The following is a 15,246-nucleotide window of genomic DNA, read 5'->3' as shown; positions in this document are numbered from 1 at the left end:
ACTCAGTGTGGAGTCCCACGTGGGACTCTATCTCATGACCCTGGGATCCTGACCTGAGGCAAAATCAAGAGTCAGATGCTCAGCTGACTGAGCCACCCAAGCGCCCCTCTAGTGAATTTTAAAGTCACTTAATAGACTCTATTTAAGTATTTAAATAGAGGCTTATAGTTGTGTCATTGTTTTGATATCATAACTGTATTACATTGTGTGCAAATTCCTTACTTAGGAATATAACCTTAATTACATTATTCCCAGTGGGGGAAAATGACTTGCTGCAAAACAAAATATTTGCTGCAGAGCGTAACACAAGCTTCTACTGTTAGGTCAGGACTTCAGTCCCAAATTTCTGAAATACTTAAGTAAAGATCATTCCCTTCCCATTCTTCTTTCTTGAATAAGCAAATGAGCAAAATAAACAAAAACAGCAGGGGCTTAAGTAAAACAAACATTTTTAAAAATTTAATTTATGAAATACATTGTAGTATGGATGTATGTTTGAATATGCATTGAAAAAATATCTGGAAGGATACATATTAAATTGTTAACAGATTACCATGGGGGCATAGAATTAGGAAAGGGTGAGGGGAATGCTCTTATTTTAAATTCATATGCTTCTGTTAAGTTTGAAATTTTACAGTGAGAATTCATTACTTTTATAATAATCAAAACCATAACAGGAAAAAAAATTAAAAAGTAACAAAAAGTAAAAAACACACAAACATATATACAGTAGTTTTAAGAGCTACAGTAGAGGTATGGAGAATTAAATCACATGGCACACTTTCCCACTAATACTGTGGTGGTAAATATAATTGTGTAGTCCATAATCAAAGAAGCAACATTAGAGATGCTACTTTTAGCAATATCCCAATTAACAATGCCCCCTGGGGTGAGCGCCCTTAAGCAGTGACCCTTCAAGATGGATATTAAAACTGAAAGGATCTATAGGAAAACATGTCAGTCTGAAAACTTTAGACAAAAGAAAAAGATTCACAGAAGTAACTTCAGAATACTAAAATAGTGAACCAAAGACCAGAAATTGGGGGTATGAGAATGATCCAGTCCAGACCGAAACCCAAATCACTGAAATCTTGTTAATCTAGGGATGTATGTTAGGGACATCTATTTTACCCATTTGTCTATCATTTCTCCCAATTTCCCAATTAGTCTGCTTTCAAGCTTAACGATTTTAACCTCAAAATACTGCAATTTTAATGTGAAAGAATAAAATTAATTTCATCTAGATTAGTTTAAGTTCATTCTTCTAGTTAAAAGAACCAGAGAAACTTGAGATATGATTTTCCATTCATTTTTTTTCTCACAACTATTTCTAGCTACTTAATGAACATTTTGGGAGATAATGCTTGTGATTTCTCATGGGTCCCTTAGTTCTGTATTTAAAGAAATTTTTTTTCCTGTTCTAGATTTTTCTCCTTTTATTAAAGTCACCATAGATAACAAGTTTTTTATTATTATGAACATTTTTCTTTCACCAAAGAGGATTCTTTAGGTGACTATCAGGTTCTCAAAGTGAGAACATCTGTAACTGAAGGGTTCATCTTCTGCAAGTTACACAGTTAAAAGCTTAACTAATATAATTCTGCTGAAAGAATATTCCTGACCTAGGTGTCAAGCGTTTATGCAGAATTATACTCACTGTGTGAATAATATGGGAAATTTGATAAAATTTAATAAAAACTTATTATAAATAACAAAGATAAAGGGTATAAAGTCATAATGACCAAACCATTTTTAAGAGTTATAAGAGCTGAAATGTTTCTGTTTCTCAAAGGATTATATGAATTTAAAAGAGAAGAAAACAGCAAAAAGATTCATCATTACGTATATAAAGTAGTATTTAGCATAATGCTTAGTACATAATAATCATTCAAAAGAATTGGCTCTATAATGAACAATGGATTAAAATAATAAACAAAAAATACAACCCAAAATGGAGACAAAAGCTTATAACTAATCTCCTAGAGTATGTGTTTAAATAGAAAGTCGAAGTTCACAGAGAGCGGTAATGAATTCTGCATTTTCTGGATCTACCTTTTGGGCCCTCTCATAGTACTCAGCAGCTTGCCTCTTTTCTCCTTCCAGCTTGTAAACAAACCCTAGGGCACTTAAACTCTGCACATCTGAAGCATTGTGACCAAGTCTCTTGATAGCTAATTTCTTCAGAGCACTTGTCAATTTGGTGCGTAAGGACGACCGGTCTTTGACCTTTAAGGCTTCTAAATAATGGTGGATAGCAGTACTTTCCGATTTGCGGTGAAATTCCTGAAAGCGGCCATAGTGATAGTGGATCTGATGTTTGTGATCATCAGTTATGTTCTCCAGACGAAGGGCTTTCTGGAAAATGTCTTCAGCATTGCTATACTGGCCTCCCTCAGCATACATATTGGCCAGATCCGTGTAGGCAAATGCAAACATAGAGTCTCTTTCCACAGCTGCTTTGAAATGAGATATAGCAGATGTAATTAGCTCATCAACTTTTAGTTTATCCTTTCCTTTAGGTCTGTTGCGCGTGGCCTTCTTGATTTGGATCATTTGTGCCCTATAGCAAAGTCCCATCTGGTGATGCAGGAAAGAAGAGGTTGGTGTCACCTCCAAGGCCTTTTTCAAAAGTTCAAGAGCTTTGTCCCAGGAATTTTTTCTCCTGTAGAATTTGGCTGCATAACGAAGGACATAAGGTTGGGATGATATTTGGTCCAGGATTTCTTCAATATACCTCTCCCCTTCAGCTTCTGCATGTACATCTTGAAGCTTTAGTGCCAGAAAAACTTTAATGTAGGAGTTATCTGGGTTCAGGGTAACAGCTTTCCTCAGAGGACCCAGAGAAAAGCTCTTTATAGACCCCTCTCTGTCAGAATCATCCAGCCGATACACCGTGATGGCATAGCCAATGTTAAATTCTGGATTGTCAGGTTCCACTTCCAAAGCCTTCTCAAAAGCTGCTTTAGCCTTTTGGTAATACTTTCCTCCAAATTTCAAGAGTGCCCACCCTTTTTCACAGTCAATCTCAGGACGCTCCAACTTGTAGTTAGAAGGACTAGACAATTTCTTACAAACGTTTGCTATCTTGTCTATATACTTCTGAGCTTCTTTGAGCTGGTCCATGTGATAATATACCCAGGCATAGTTTCCCCAAGTGACCAGACTTCGTATTTCCTCTTTGTCTGAATGTTCTCGCCGGATTATTTCTTCTGCTTGTTCCAAGCATTCTAGGGCATCTTGATTTTGGCCTTTTAGGTGTTTCACATAGGCCAATAGGTTATAAAGAGTGAGTCTGGATTTTGTGGTAAGAAATTCAAGCTGTTGCCCAATTGTATCTTCCACATCAAACAGGTCAATGTCTTCCTTAAGTAAATTCCATGTAAAGTGACATTCTAACTCCAACAGAAGGGCCTTCAAGGAGTCCTTAGGAATTTCACTGCAAAGATAAAATCCTTTTTAACTTTGAAGAAATAAAGGAAATAATCAATCTTTAAACCTTAAATACTGTTTTTTGCTTAACAACACTTCTATCTTTTATTTGATCTTACAGTTCAAGCACTAGTCCCCTACAACTTTATACTAATTTCCTTGGTGTAGAGTTAAAGTCTAGAAATATTCTCATTATTTACTGCAAAAGCAGCTCTGGAGAGATGTCAGGGTTTTCTATGTCACAGAATATATATTTCCTTTGGCAGTCAGTAACCCACCAGTACCTCCAATTTTTACAAAAGGGAATTTAAAATGTTTTTATTTACTTGCCTTAAAAATTAAGAATAATAACTATATACACAGTCAATAATTAATATAAAAATTACACTTCTGTATTATGAGTAGGAAGGGGGAGAAGAGGAGGTGAGAAATAAGAAAAAGAAGCACACTGGAGGAGACACAGAAGCCATACCAATGCATCATTTTTGTGAAAGAAGGAAGGACGAGAAGGAGAGAGAGACGAAGGAAAGGAAGGAAACCCCACAGAGAGAAAAGTCACAGAAACACACAGTAACTGGTATACCACAAGATGAGGAGAAGCATAAGTTTGAGACAGATAAAAGGAGAGTAACAGATATTTCCAAATAGATGGGGAAAAGGCAAAAGGAAATTTAGTAAGCTTAGTAAATTTGATATTAAGTGCTACATCCTTCTGAACTCTGGGGTTGTGGGCAACAATAGCTAATACTTATTATTACTCTATCATTGCCCCTAAAATTCACTTTACAATATTTGTTGAGCTCCCTTTGTGCAAGGCACAGTGGAATATCTGCAGGGCACACTGGAAACACTATCTCTGAAACTAGGAAGATGAAGGGGAAAGGAAGGACAAGGAAACATTTACTCATTACTGAGAACCTTTTATGTGTAAGATTTTCTAGATAACCCTTGGTATGTAACTGCGAACAAGACACAGCCCTGCTTATACAGACCTTAAAAGTAGTCAATTACAACTCAGCATGAAGTTTCTTGCAAGTGACCCCGGAAACATACGTAATCCGATGCTGTGGACATCTGTGGTTTTTACTTGGTAAGGATGCCTCTTTTGGTTTCCATTTCTGGAACATCTCCCTCTACTCTCAGTCTATGTGATTTGAAATGGGCTGTCTACTGCTTAGTCTGGGAAGACACATGATATTCCGGCCATCACCTGGTCCCAGGGATTTATTCAGAGATAGTCCAATTAAAATACAATTGTGCTGAAATGGGACTTGGATAGAACTATCCACCTTCCTTCTAAAAATTTTAAGTTGGTAGGATATAAGCTTAGATTTGCCGGTGGACATCTTTCCAAACTCGGGGAGAGTCAGCCTGCTTGAGAAAGAATATAACAGAGAGGAAAGCACAGCTTAGATGGGAAGAAAGAGAAATTGTTCATGACAGTAACTAGTTTTGCCTGGATCACCTCGTCTACTCTGGACTTCTATTTACTTAAGGAAATAACCTCTCTCTGTCTGCTTAAGCCACTCTGAATTAGGTTTCTACTGTCTGCAACTAATTAACATTTCTGGTTTTATTCATTTGTTTTGCTGATAGTGGTGGTGTGGCAATCAGGAAAGACTTTCTAAATCTACTATTAACTATAATTAAGAAATGTACAGAAAATAAATTCCTTAAGTCTTCTCTCAAAGACGAAAATGCCCTAATTATGGGATGAACAGTATACAGGGCATGTGTGTGTGAATGTATGTTTATTTCCCTTTCTGATGCACACAGAATCCTCCACCCACTTGTATGTCAAATATATAGTTATATAAATGTCTTTGGGAATTATAGTAATAGTGCCCTCAAAACATTTATTGACCACCTCATGTCATATATGCCAGGCAATATTCTAGTTGTATGGATATAGCAGTGAACAAGTTAGAAAACGGCCCTTTCTTCATGGCAATTCCATTCTGGGAGAGGAAGGAACAAAAGGAGTTGATGGAAAACAAATATGTTAACAAATCAATATGAAAACAAATGGACACTATAATTCCAGATAGTAGTAAGTGTTAATTAAGCTAAGAAAAAAAAAATCAGAGTAATGGGATTAAGGGTGATGGTGGTTGGGGGAGTACTTCCGTTATAATTGTGAATGAATAGCCTTTTTGAAAGGGGCAATTTGAAGTAAGAGTTTTTTAAAAAAAATCCTTCTGGCTGCTCTGAGGAGAATGGACAATCAAGCATCAAGAGAGGAAGTTGGGAAACTGATAGGGAAATTATTTATTCAACCAAGATGTACTAAGAGCCTACAATGTGGAGGGCACTGTTCTAAGTGTTGGGATACACCTGTTAACAAAAGAGAAAAAACAACCTGACTTCATGTAGCTTATAATAGATAGGGCAGTGGTGTGTACCAAGAAAAGACAAAAAAATAAATGGAAAAAAAATAAATGAAAGTATAGAGTATGTGAGATGGTAATAAAAAGAAAAATAAAGCAGAAAGGGTGGTGGTGGGGGGGAATGGAAAGTTGGCAGGGGTTCTGAGAAGTGGTTAAAATTTAAAGAACATGGCCAGAGCAAATCTCCCTGAAGGAGACATGAAAGAAGCTGTAGAGGAAATCCAAGGAGAGATGATGCAAGCTTACACTGTGGTTGCAGTATGGGGTTAGTGAGGACTGGACTCGTTATATTTGAGGCAGAGTTGACAGGTCTTTCTGATGGACTGGGTGTAGGGAGGGCCATAAGGAAAAGAGGAAATGCAGGATGATGCCTATGCTTTTGACTTCAGGAAGTAAGTTGATAAATCAAGAGGACTGTTTGGAAATATTAATTTTGAGATGTCTATTACACACTCAAGTGAAGATACCAAGTATGAAGTTGGATATTAATGAAGAAAATACCAGGAACAAGGAGTGAAGTTAGAACTACAGATATAAAATTGGGAGTCATCAACATGCAGATGAACTTTAAAACCACAATATCTAGAATGAAATTACCTAAGGAGTGAGCATAGACAGAGAAGGTCAAAAACTAAGCCGCAGGACACTCTAAATGAAGCAGAGTAGAATGACCAGGAAAGGAGGCCAAGAAAGAATAATCAGTGAGGGAGCTGGAAAACTAAGAAACCTAGTATCTATGAAAGCCTAAGGAAGAAAATGTTTATTTTGAGAAAGAGAGATCAATATTCAAGTGTACAATGATTCTAAGAGATTGAGTAATCGAGGACAGACAGGAGATCACAGTTTTAGCAGGAGTAAAGCTGTGGAGGACCATGTTAAGTGTTTCACTAGAATGGTAGGGATGAAAATATTACTGGAGTGGGTTGAGGGGATAATGCAAGGTAAAGAAGTGGATATGGGGAATACAGGCCACTCTTATCAAGGAATTTTGCTATGAAGGAAGTACAGAAATACAGCTATATCTGGAAGGAAGGTAGGAGGCTGAGAGAATCATCAAAATAATTTTTACTCACAATATTTTTAATAACTTAATGATATACCAATAGGAATGATCCAGTAGTAAGGGAAAAAATGATGCTTGGGGGAGAGAGGTGAGGATAACTGCAAGAAAGATAGAACGTGACGCAGAAACGAAGCTATACATTGTTAATATTCAAATCTTTATCTCCAGTCTCAAACTCCTAACCATGTCATCCAGCCCTTGACTACTTCTCTGGCCTCATTTTGTACAACTTTCCTCCCATTCACTGCACTCCAGCCATACAGTCCTTTAAAAAAATTTCTTTGTTATTTCTTCTGCGAAGTACGTATCTACCTAAGGGCATCTGCATGTACTTTTTATTCCCACATTCTGTGAACTTTTCCTAAGAGAGTTCTAGGGCTTACTTATTCTCACAATTCTTGTCTTGGCTCAAATGTCAGCGCTTTAAAGAGTGGTACCCCTAATCACCTTAGCTAAAGCTGCACCCCTACCTTGCCAGTCATCCTAAAGTCTAGTCTATCATATTTCCCTTTCTGTAGAGCACTTACATCAATATTTGGTGGGGGTTGAGAAGGAGGAGAAGAATGCTTTAAATCACATATGGTGGGGCGCCTGGGTGGCTCAGTTGGTTAAGTGTATGACTCTTGATTTTGGCTCAGGTCATAATCTCATATGCCAGGCTAGTGCTGGGTGTAGAGTCTGCTTAAGATTCTCTCTCTTCCTCTGCCCCTCCTCTGCCTGTGCATGCATGTTCTCTCTCTCAAAAAAACCCAAAAAATATGAGATTGAGGTTTTAAATGGAATCAGACAGAGTCTTTAGGAACTGGAAAGGGGCTGTCCTAATAGCAAAAAGTAACAGAAGAGTTAGAGAACTGAATTAATTGCACATTAGTAGTAGTGATTGGAAAAATAAAACCATTTCATATTTATAACTCAAATACTACTCCATGAATTGTTTTCCAATTTTTATAAATACTAAACATAAACATAAATAATTGACTTAATATTATATTTAGGGGGCATTTAAGTTTATAATTAATTAATAAAATTAAATATACAGGTCTCACATTTTAGCATATGTAGTAGGTTCTACACCAGAGCTTTCCAAAAGAACTTCCTGCAATGATGGACATGTTCTTATGTGTGCTGTATAATATGACACACTGGCCACATGTGGCCACTGATTACTGGAAATGTGACTAGTACAGGTAAGGAATCTAATTTTTTATTTACTTTTAATTAATTACAATAACCACATATATGACTAATGGCTACTATATGGGATGGGAGAGTTAGAGACACTGGGCCTATAGGGCTTAACAGATAAAAAGATTTCAAGCCCAACAGGTTAGAGCTTTCCTTTAACTTGAAATTTCTGCTATTTATTCAAGGTGAAGAGCTAAATTAAATGACAGACAAGGACATACTTAAAAAAAACAACTTAAAGGACCTGGGCTCACTGCAGATTCAGTTTGTTAGTATGAATGTTATATTATTTATAACATACTATCTAGAATCAGATGAGTACTCAAAACAAAACAAAACAAAACAAAACAAAAAAACCCTGAAGCTGGGGCTCCTGGGTGGCTCAGTCGGTTGAGCATCCGACTCTTGATTTCGGTTCAGGTCATTGTCTCACAGTTCGTGAGTTTGAGCCCTGAATCTGGCTCTGCGATGACAGTGCAGAGATGCTTAAGATTCTCTCTCTCACTCTCTCTTCCCCTCTCCCTATGATCTCTTTCTTTCTCAAGGTGAATGGATAAACTTAAAAAAAAAAAAAAAAAAGCAAATACAGAAACATTAAAAAAAAAAAAAAAAAAGAAAATAACAACCCTGAAGCTACCATTCATTGATAGTTTACTATATTCCAGGCAGTGTGCCAAGCACTTTATACGAATTATATGTAATTTTTCTAAGAATCTTTTATTATTTTCCCAATTTTATGTATGAAGACAGGGAGATAAGAGTTTAAAATACGTTTCCAAGGTTACACAGCTATAAACTGGCTGAGCCCAGATTCAAACCTAGTTCTGCCTGACTGAAAAGCTAATGCCTTTCGACCATAATGGTATACTACTTCTTTAATATAAAAATTAGAGGTTGTTTACAGAAGAGCTTGCTTTAAAATATGTGATATATATAATGTATTTAAAATTCACTTTGCCTCAGGAGGACCTAAAAAAATAAAATAAAAATAAAGGGATTTTAGAGAGCAGCTTAAAGAGCAGGTAAGAGGTTTGTGTGGCTGCCCATTAGAAAGGATATGCCAGATATTTACTTAAAGGTCTCAGGTTAAGAAAACAATGGTTTCAAATATGAACCCTTATTCTAAAGTCACAACATTGTACATTGCTGCAGTTGTTTTAGATGAACTACTTCTCGCCAGGACTTGCTGTGCACAGTGCTTTAGATAAGGAGTGGCAGAGAGATTTACTTAAGGATGATTAGTGATTCTCTCAAACAACAAAAAAGCTGGGTAAAAATATTTTAAAAATGAACCAGGGGTGCCTGGGTGGCTGTCTGTTGAGCGTTCTACTTTGGCTCAGGAGTTGGGCTCTGTGCTGACAGCTCAGAGCCTGGAGCCTGCTTTGGATTCTGTGTCTCCCTCTTGCTCTGTCTCTCTCTCTCTCAAAAATAAAGATTAAAACATTTTTTTGAAATGGTGCAAAGGAAGGGCAAAACTCTTAGTTATCAAGATCCAATTATCATCATTATTAAGAGAAGTGAATTAAAAATTTTTTTTTTCCCACAATTCAAGACTTTCTAACGTAGACCTGATGATCTTCCAATATATTTCTTTGATCTCTGATCTTTGCCCTAAATTCCAAACTTAATGACTTTTTATTCACATCTTCAGTTAGAAGTTCAACTGGCATCTCAGGAGCACCTGGATGGCTCAGTCAAGCATCCAACTTTGGCTCAGGTCACGATCTCACAGATGTGAGTTCAAGCCCTGGGTTGGGGTCTGTGCTGACAGCTCAGAGCCTGTATCCTGCTTCTGATTCTGTGTCTCCCTCTCTCACTGCCCCTACCCCGCTCACACTGTCTTTCTCTCTCTCTCAAAAATAAACATTAAAAAAAATAAACATTAAAAATAAACATCAACTGGCATCTCAAACAAACATAGCCAATCCAGAAATCTGGATTCCTTGAGCCTGCTCCTCAGAACCTCATCTTTTTTGGCACCTCTTAGTTCCACAGGCCAAATAATCTAGGAGAAATCTGATTTCTCTTCTTCCCTCAACCTCTCATCCAATACAACAGGAAGTCCTGTTAATTCTATCACCCAGATACATCTCAAATCCATCCACTTTTCTCCATTTCTACTCCATTTCTTCCTAGTCTAAACCACAATCACCTTTCCTTTGAGGTGGAGCAAATATCTGGTCTCCCAGCATTGGCTCTTGATCCCCTCAGAGTACTAGTAAACTTTTGAAAATGTGAACCAGATAGGTCAGTCTCATGCTTAAAATCTCCCAGTGGCTTCCCAACACCCTTAAATATTAATCTAGCCCTTGTCATGTCCTAGAAGTCCCTAAAGGACTTGGTATTATCTATCTGTCCAACCTTTTCTCCTCCTACTTTCCTCCTCATTCACTGTTTTAGACATATTGACCTTCTTCCTCTCTCAAACATATCAAATTCAAGGACTTTTATCCCTGTTGTGTTTATTCTTGCAATGTTCTGCTCCTAAGTCTTTACATGACTAGTTCTTTCCTGTAACTCAGTTCCAACATTCCCTACCCAGGAGGCCACCTGTGGCAGAACTATCTATGGAGGCAGAACCTCCATTCTAGATCACTTTCTTAGCCCATTACACTATTTTATTTTCCTTGTAGCTCTTAACACTTTCTGTATTGATCTATTGTTTATCTATTTCCCCCATTAAAGGCAATTTTTTTAAATGTTTATTTATTTTTGAGAGACAGAGACATGGCACGAGTTGGGGAGGGGCAGAGAGAGGAAGACACAGAATCTGAAGCAGGCTCCAAGTTCTCAGCTGTCAGCACAGAGCCCGATGTGGGGCTCGAACCCACCGGCCTGTGAGATCATGACCTGAGCCGAAGCCGGATGCTCAGCTGATTGAGCCACCCAGGCGCCCCTATTTCCCCCATTTTAAATTAAGCCCCATAAGAATAGGGACCTTGTTCTGATTTTTGTATTTCACTACTGTGTCCCTGGAATCTATTATTCCAGGCAATTAACAGAAGCTCAATAAATATTTGTTGAATGAATGTAGTTACATGCTGGCAACTTCTGGCACGTCCAGCCCAGAGGTATAGGCGATCAGCACAACAAGTACCTGGATTCCAGAGGAGGGAATTCTTACTAGTTCTTCGCTTCCTGCTAATGGCTCCAAACTTTTCTGCCACTGCAGTTCTCCCTATCCCACTTGTCTTTATATCTTGGCATTCTCTCTGTCTGGCTCCATGTTTTGATTCTGAAAATAAGTTTTGGACTATTTCCTATGGTGCTGACTGGGAAACCTAGTATGGCTGTCCTGTGGTAGTTTGTTCCTTACTCTGGTGTAACTGCACCAAACTCAGAGGCAAGACATCTCCTTAACAGCCTGCCCAGATGGGTGACAAATGGGCTAACCAGCCCCCTGTCCATCCACAGAGTAAAATGAACATCTGCTTTTGTTGTGAAGGTTTACACCAGCCCCGCTCAAGAACGATAAGGAGGGCTGACTCAGGTAATTCGAATGTGGTTGTGAGATCTCAATGGGCTATTCAGTCACTGAAGGGCCTTGCCCAGGCTCTGGAATTTATGCACAACTTGATGCCTCGAGAAATGTTATTTTTTAAACTCTGCTTAATTTTTAAATTCAGTCTCTGGGAAGCTGGCAGAGAGAGGCCATTGTGTCTGAAAAGGCAACATTTATCTTTAGGCAATTTGGGGCTTTTTCTCAGGAAGCAGCAGTCTTTCATCGTCCTTGGGAGAAAGTCCCCACTGGGGTCCACCCCTCTTCCAGCCCATCCTGCATACACATACAGAGTACCCCCCTTTTCCTCCTCGTTTCTTCAGGCACCTTCCTGATACCTCCCTCCCTTGTTACAGATGTGAGAAGCGAGGCACTTACTAAATTTCTTTTTTACTTAAAATAATAGTAAACATTTGCAAATAGTAGGTACTATGCCGTGCATTAAGCCCACAGGCCTAAGATTTGGATGCCAGCAATTTGCACAGATAAGGAACAGACTCAGAGCATGGAAGCAACTTTGCTTTGGGTCACCCAACTAGTAGATGTTCAGAGTCAGGATTGAGAAGAAAGGGCTTTCAGCTTCAGGAGCCCCAAATCTCACCCGTCAACTTATTAACTGCTTCACTAATCACGCACCGGGCAGGGTGCCAGCCCCTGGGGATACGAAACGGGTGAGAAAAGGACCCCAACACCAAAAGGCAGTAAAGGAGACCGATGAAGACACCCCCGTAAAATAGCGGATTGGGGGGAACAATAAGAATCTGGACGCGGCACAAAGGCAGCTCCCAGGAAGGGAAGGACTCAGACCCAGAATCGGAAAGGCAAAATGGCAGTAGTAGACCTAGGTGACAACTGCAGGGCTGCGGCCAAACCGCGTCTGTCCACCTCGGGGGGAATGGCAGCTGCGGTCCCGGGAAGGGGAGGAAGGCGACGAGCCTCAGGAGACGCGTGCCACGTAGAAGCCGCCCGGGAACGGCCCGGGGGCGGACGACAACCAAGCACGGCCGTCGCCGCCGCGGAGAAAAGCCGCAGGGAGGGCACAGGCTCCCGGGGCGCGTCGCCTGGCTCCCCGACCCGACAGTCCTGACCGCGGACGCCCTGGAGGGTCGGAGCTCCCGGGAAGCGCGCGCAGTCACCCTCCCCGCCAGGCCCGACTCCAGACGCCCGGGACCGGGACAGGGCTCTCGGGGAGCGCTCCGAACACGACGCCCGGCTGCAGGGCGCAAGGGGCTCGGCCCCCGGCAGGGCCGTGCCGCTGCGCTGGCAACGGAATGAAAGAAAAACACCGGCTTGAAACAAAGGCCTACGCAGTCTGAGAGCAGAAGCGGGGAAAGCCCTCACCTCATGGTGGCTGGGCGCTGCGGGCCGTCCGGGAGGGGGGAGAGGGGCGGCTGTCCCCTCAGGCTTTCTCCTCAGGACTGGGATCCCCAGCTGCCGAGCGGCGGGACGCGCGCGGGCGGGCGTGTGCGCGTGCGCGGGGAGTGCGGGCGGGCGGCGCGCGCTTCCCGCGGGGCGTCGGCGGCGCGAGGTCGCTGCCCAGGCGTGGGCTTTGTTAAACGCAGGACCCAAGCGGGAAAAGGAAACTGAAAAGTGAATCTGATCCCGTACTAGGCGGAGTCCAGTTCCAGGAAACGGAAACTTATACGAGAGCTGAGTGGGGCCCCAGCGGGGCTGAGGAACCGAGGGTGGGGGTGGGGGGCACGTTTACGGACCGAGCTCGCGGTGGTTGGGTGTGGAATTTGCAGCTGGCCCTCTGGACTTTGGGCTCTCCCCTGTCTCGCTGAGCCTGCGTGGCGCTCGAGCAACCTCATTTATTTTTAAATAAAACGCCAGGAAATCGTTCAGCATTATTTTTGTCGTAAGGGTGGCAGCGATGCTCTTTCCAGCTTCCCGCATCCTAAACTGAAACTGAAGCCCCTGCTTCCAGTCTTGATTCAAACAAACAAAACAGGTGCAGTGCTGTGCACCCGTGCCATTATTTCCGTTGGGCAAGTTTAAAGAGATTTGGGGGGCAAAATGCATATACATTTAAAAAGTTGATAGGTATTGCAGAATACCTTTGCAAAGAGGTTTATACACCTCCACTCACAGTTGTGTGAGAGTGCCTGCTTTCTGTGCCTTTGCCAACCGTGCTCCGTATAATAAGATTCGTAAAGATGGGGGTGGTATTGGTGGTCTAAGCAGAAAAGGCCGAATACCCATAAACCAAAATTTTTGCTCCTCTTGGATTTATTCGTTCATTCATTCAACAAGTTATATTGAACAACTGCTAAGAAGTTCAAGGCACTGTCAATATAGCAATGATGAAGATAGAGGACCTAGCTTTATGGAAGTTATCTTCTAGTATGGGAGATAGAAATAATAAAGAACAAATAAAATATTATATATCAGATGGTGCTATGGAGAAAAAGCATAGAGAGGTTTTGACTCCAGGGTGATTTTTGCTGGTATAAATATGTTCATAAGGGCCGGTTTCATTGAGAAAGTCACAACTGAGCAAAAATCTGAGGTGGGTGAAGAAGTGAACACTGTAGATATGGAGCTAGAGAAGAATATTCCAGACATGGGAAACACTAAGTGCAAATCGCTTGAGGTGGGAGCATACTTGGCATGCATGGATGGTGTGGTTGGAGTGGTGAGAACAAGGAAAAAATCATAAGAATATAGATCAGAGAGGTAATGTGGTGGGCCTGAAGGCTATTGTAATCTTTATCTTAAGTGGGAAGCCACATTTTAGAAAAAGTACTGAAAGGGTTTTTTTTTCTTCCAATTTTTAATTTAAATTCTAGTTAGTTAACATGTAGTGGGATATTGGTTTCAGGAGTAGAATTCAGTGATTCATCACTTACATAAAACACCCAGTGATCATTATAACAAGTGCCCTCCTTAATCCCCATCCCCCATTTAGCCCATCCCCCAGCCACCTCCCTCCATCAACCCTCTGTTTGTTCTCTTATGATTTGCTTCCCTCTCTCTTTTTTTTCTGCTCCCATATGTTCATCTGTTTTGTTTCCTAAATTCCACATATGAGTGAAACCATATGGTATTTGTATTTCTCTGACTGACTTATTTTACTTAGCATAGTATATACTCTAGCTCCATCCACATTGTTGCACATGGGAAGCTTTCATCCTTTTTTGATGGCTGAGTAATATTCCTGTGTGTGTGTGTGTGTGTGTGTGTGTGTGTGTGTGTGTGTGTGTACATACATACCACCTCTTCTCTATCCATTCATCAGTTGATGGACGTTTGGGCTCTCTCCATAGTTTAGCTATTGTTGACAATGCTGCTATAAACATCGGGGTGCATGTGCCACTTTAAATCTGTATTTTTGTATCCTCTGGTAAATACTTAGTAATGCAATTCCTGGATCATAGGGTAGTTCTATTTCTAACTTTTTGAGGAATCTCCATACTGTGTTCCAGAGTTTGCATTCCCACCAACAGTGCAAGAGGGTTCCCTTTCTCTGCAACCTTGCCAACATCTGTTGTTTCTTGTGTTGTTAATTTTAGCCATTCTGGCAGGTGTAAGGTGGTATCTCATTGTGGTTTTGATCTCCTGATGAGGAGTGATGTTGAGCATCTTTTCATGTGTCTTGTTAGTCACCTGGATGTCTTCTTTGTGAAAATGACTATTCATGTCTTCTGCTGCCCATTTCTTAACTGGACTGTTTGTTTTTTAGA

The 15,246-nt window shown here is 40.6% G+C and overlaps 1 protein-coding gene across 1 annotated transcript; it reads right to left on the bottom strand.

Moving 5' to 3' along the window:
* Positions 1–432: 432 nt before the first annotated feature.
* IFIT5 (interferon induced protein with tetratricopeptide repeats 5) lies at positions 433–13,153 on the bottom strand. The gene is made up of 2 exons (XM_045438163.1): positions 12,905–13,153; positions 433–3,436 (listed from the first exon to the last, which is right to left on the bottom strand). The coding sequence occupies exons 1-2, from the start codon at positions 12,907–12,909 to the stop codon at positions 1,993–1,995; spliced, it is 1,449 nt and encodes a 482-aa protein (XP_045294119.1). The 5' UTR covers positions 12,910–13,153; the 3' UTR covers positions 433–1,992.
* Positions 13,154–15,246: the final 2,093 nt, after the last annotated feature.

This window comes from Leopardus geoffroyi, chromosome D2 (assembly GCF_018350155.1).
Source record: "Leopardus geoffroyi isolate Oge1 chromosome D2, O.geoffroyi_Oge1_pat1.0, whole genome shotgun sequence".
In the NCBI taxonomy this organism is placed as follows: Eukaryota; Metazoa; Chordata; class Mammalia; order Carnivora; family Felidae; genus Leopardus; species Leopardus geoffroyi.
Note: the sequence above shows the minus strand (reverse complement) of the source record. Positions and strands in the feature narration are given on the sequence as shown.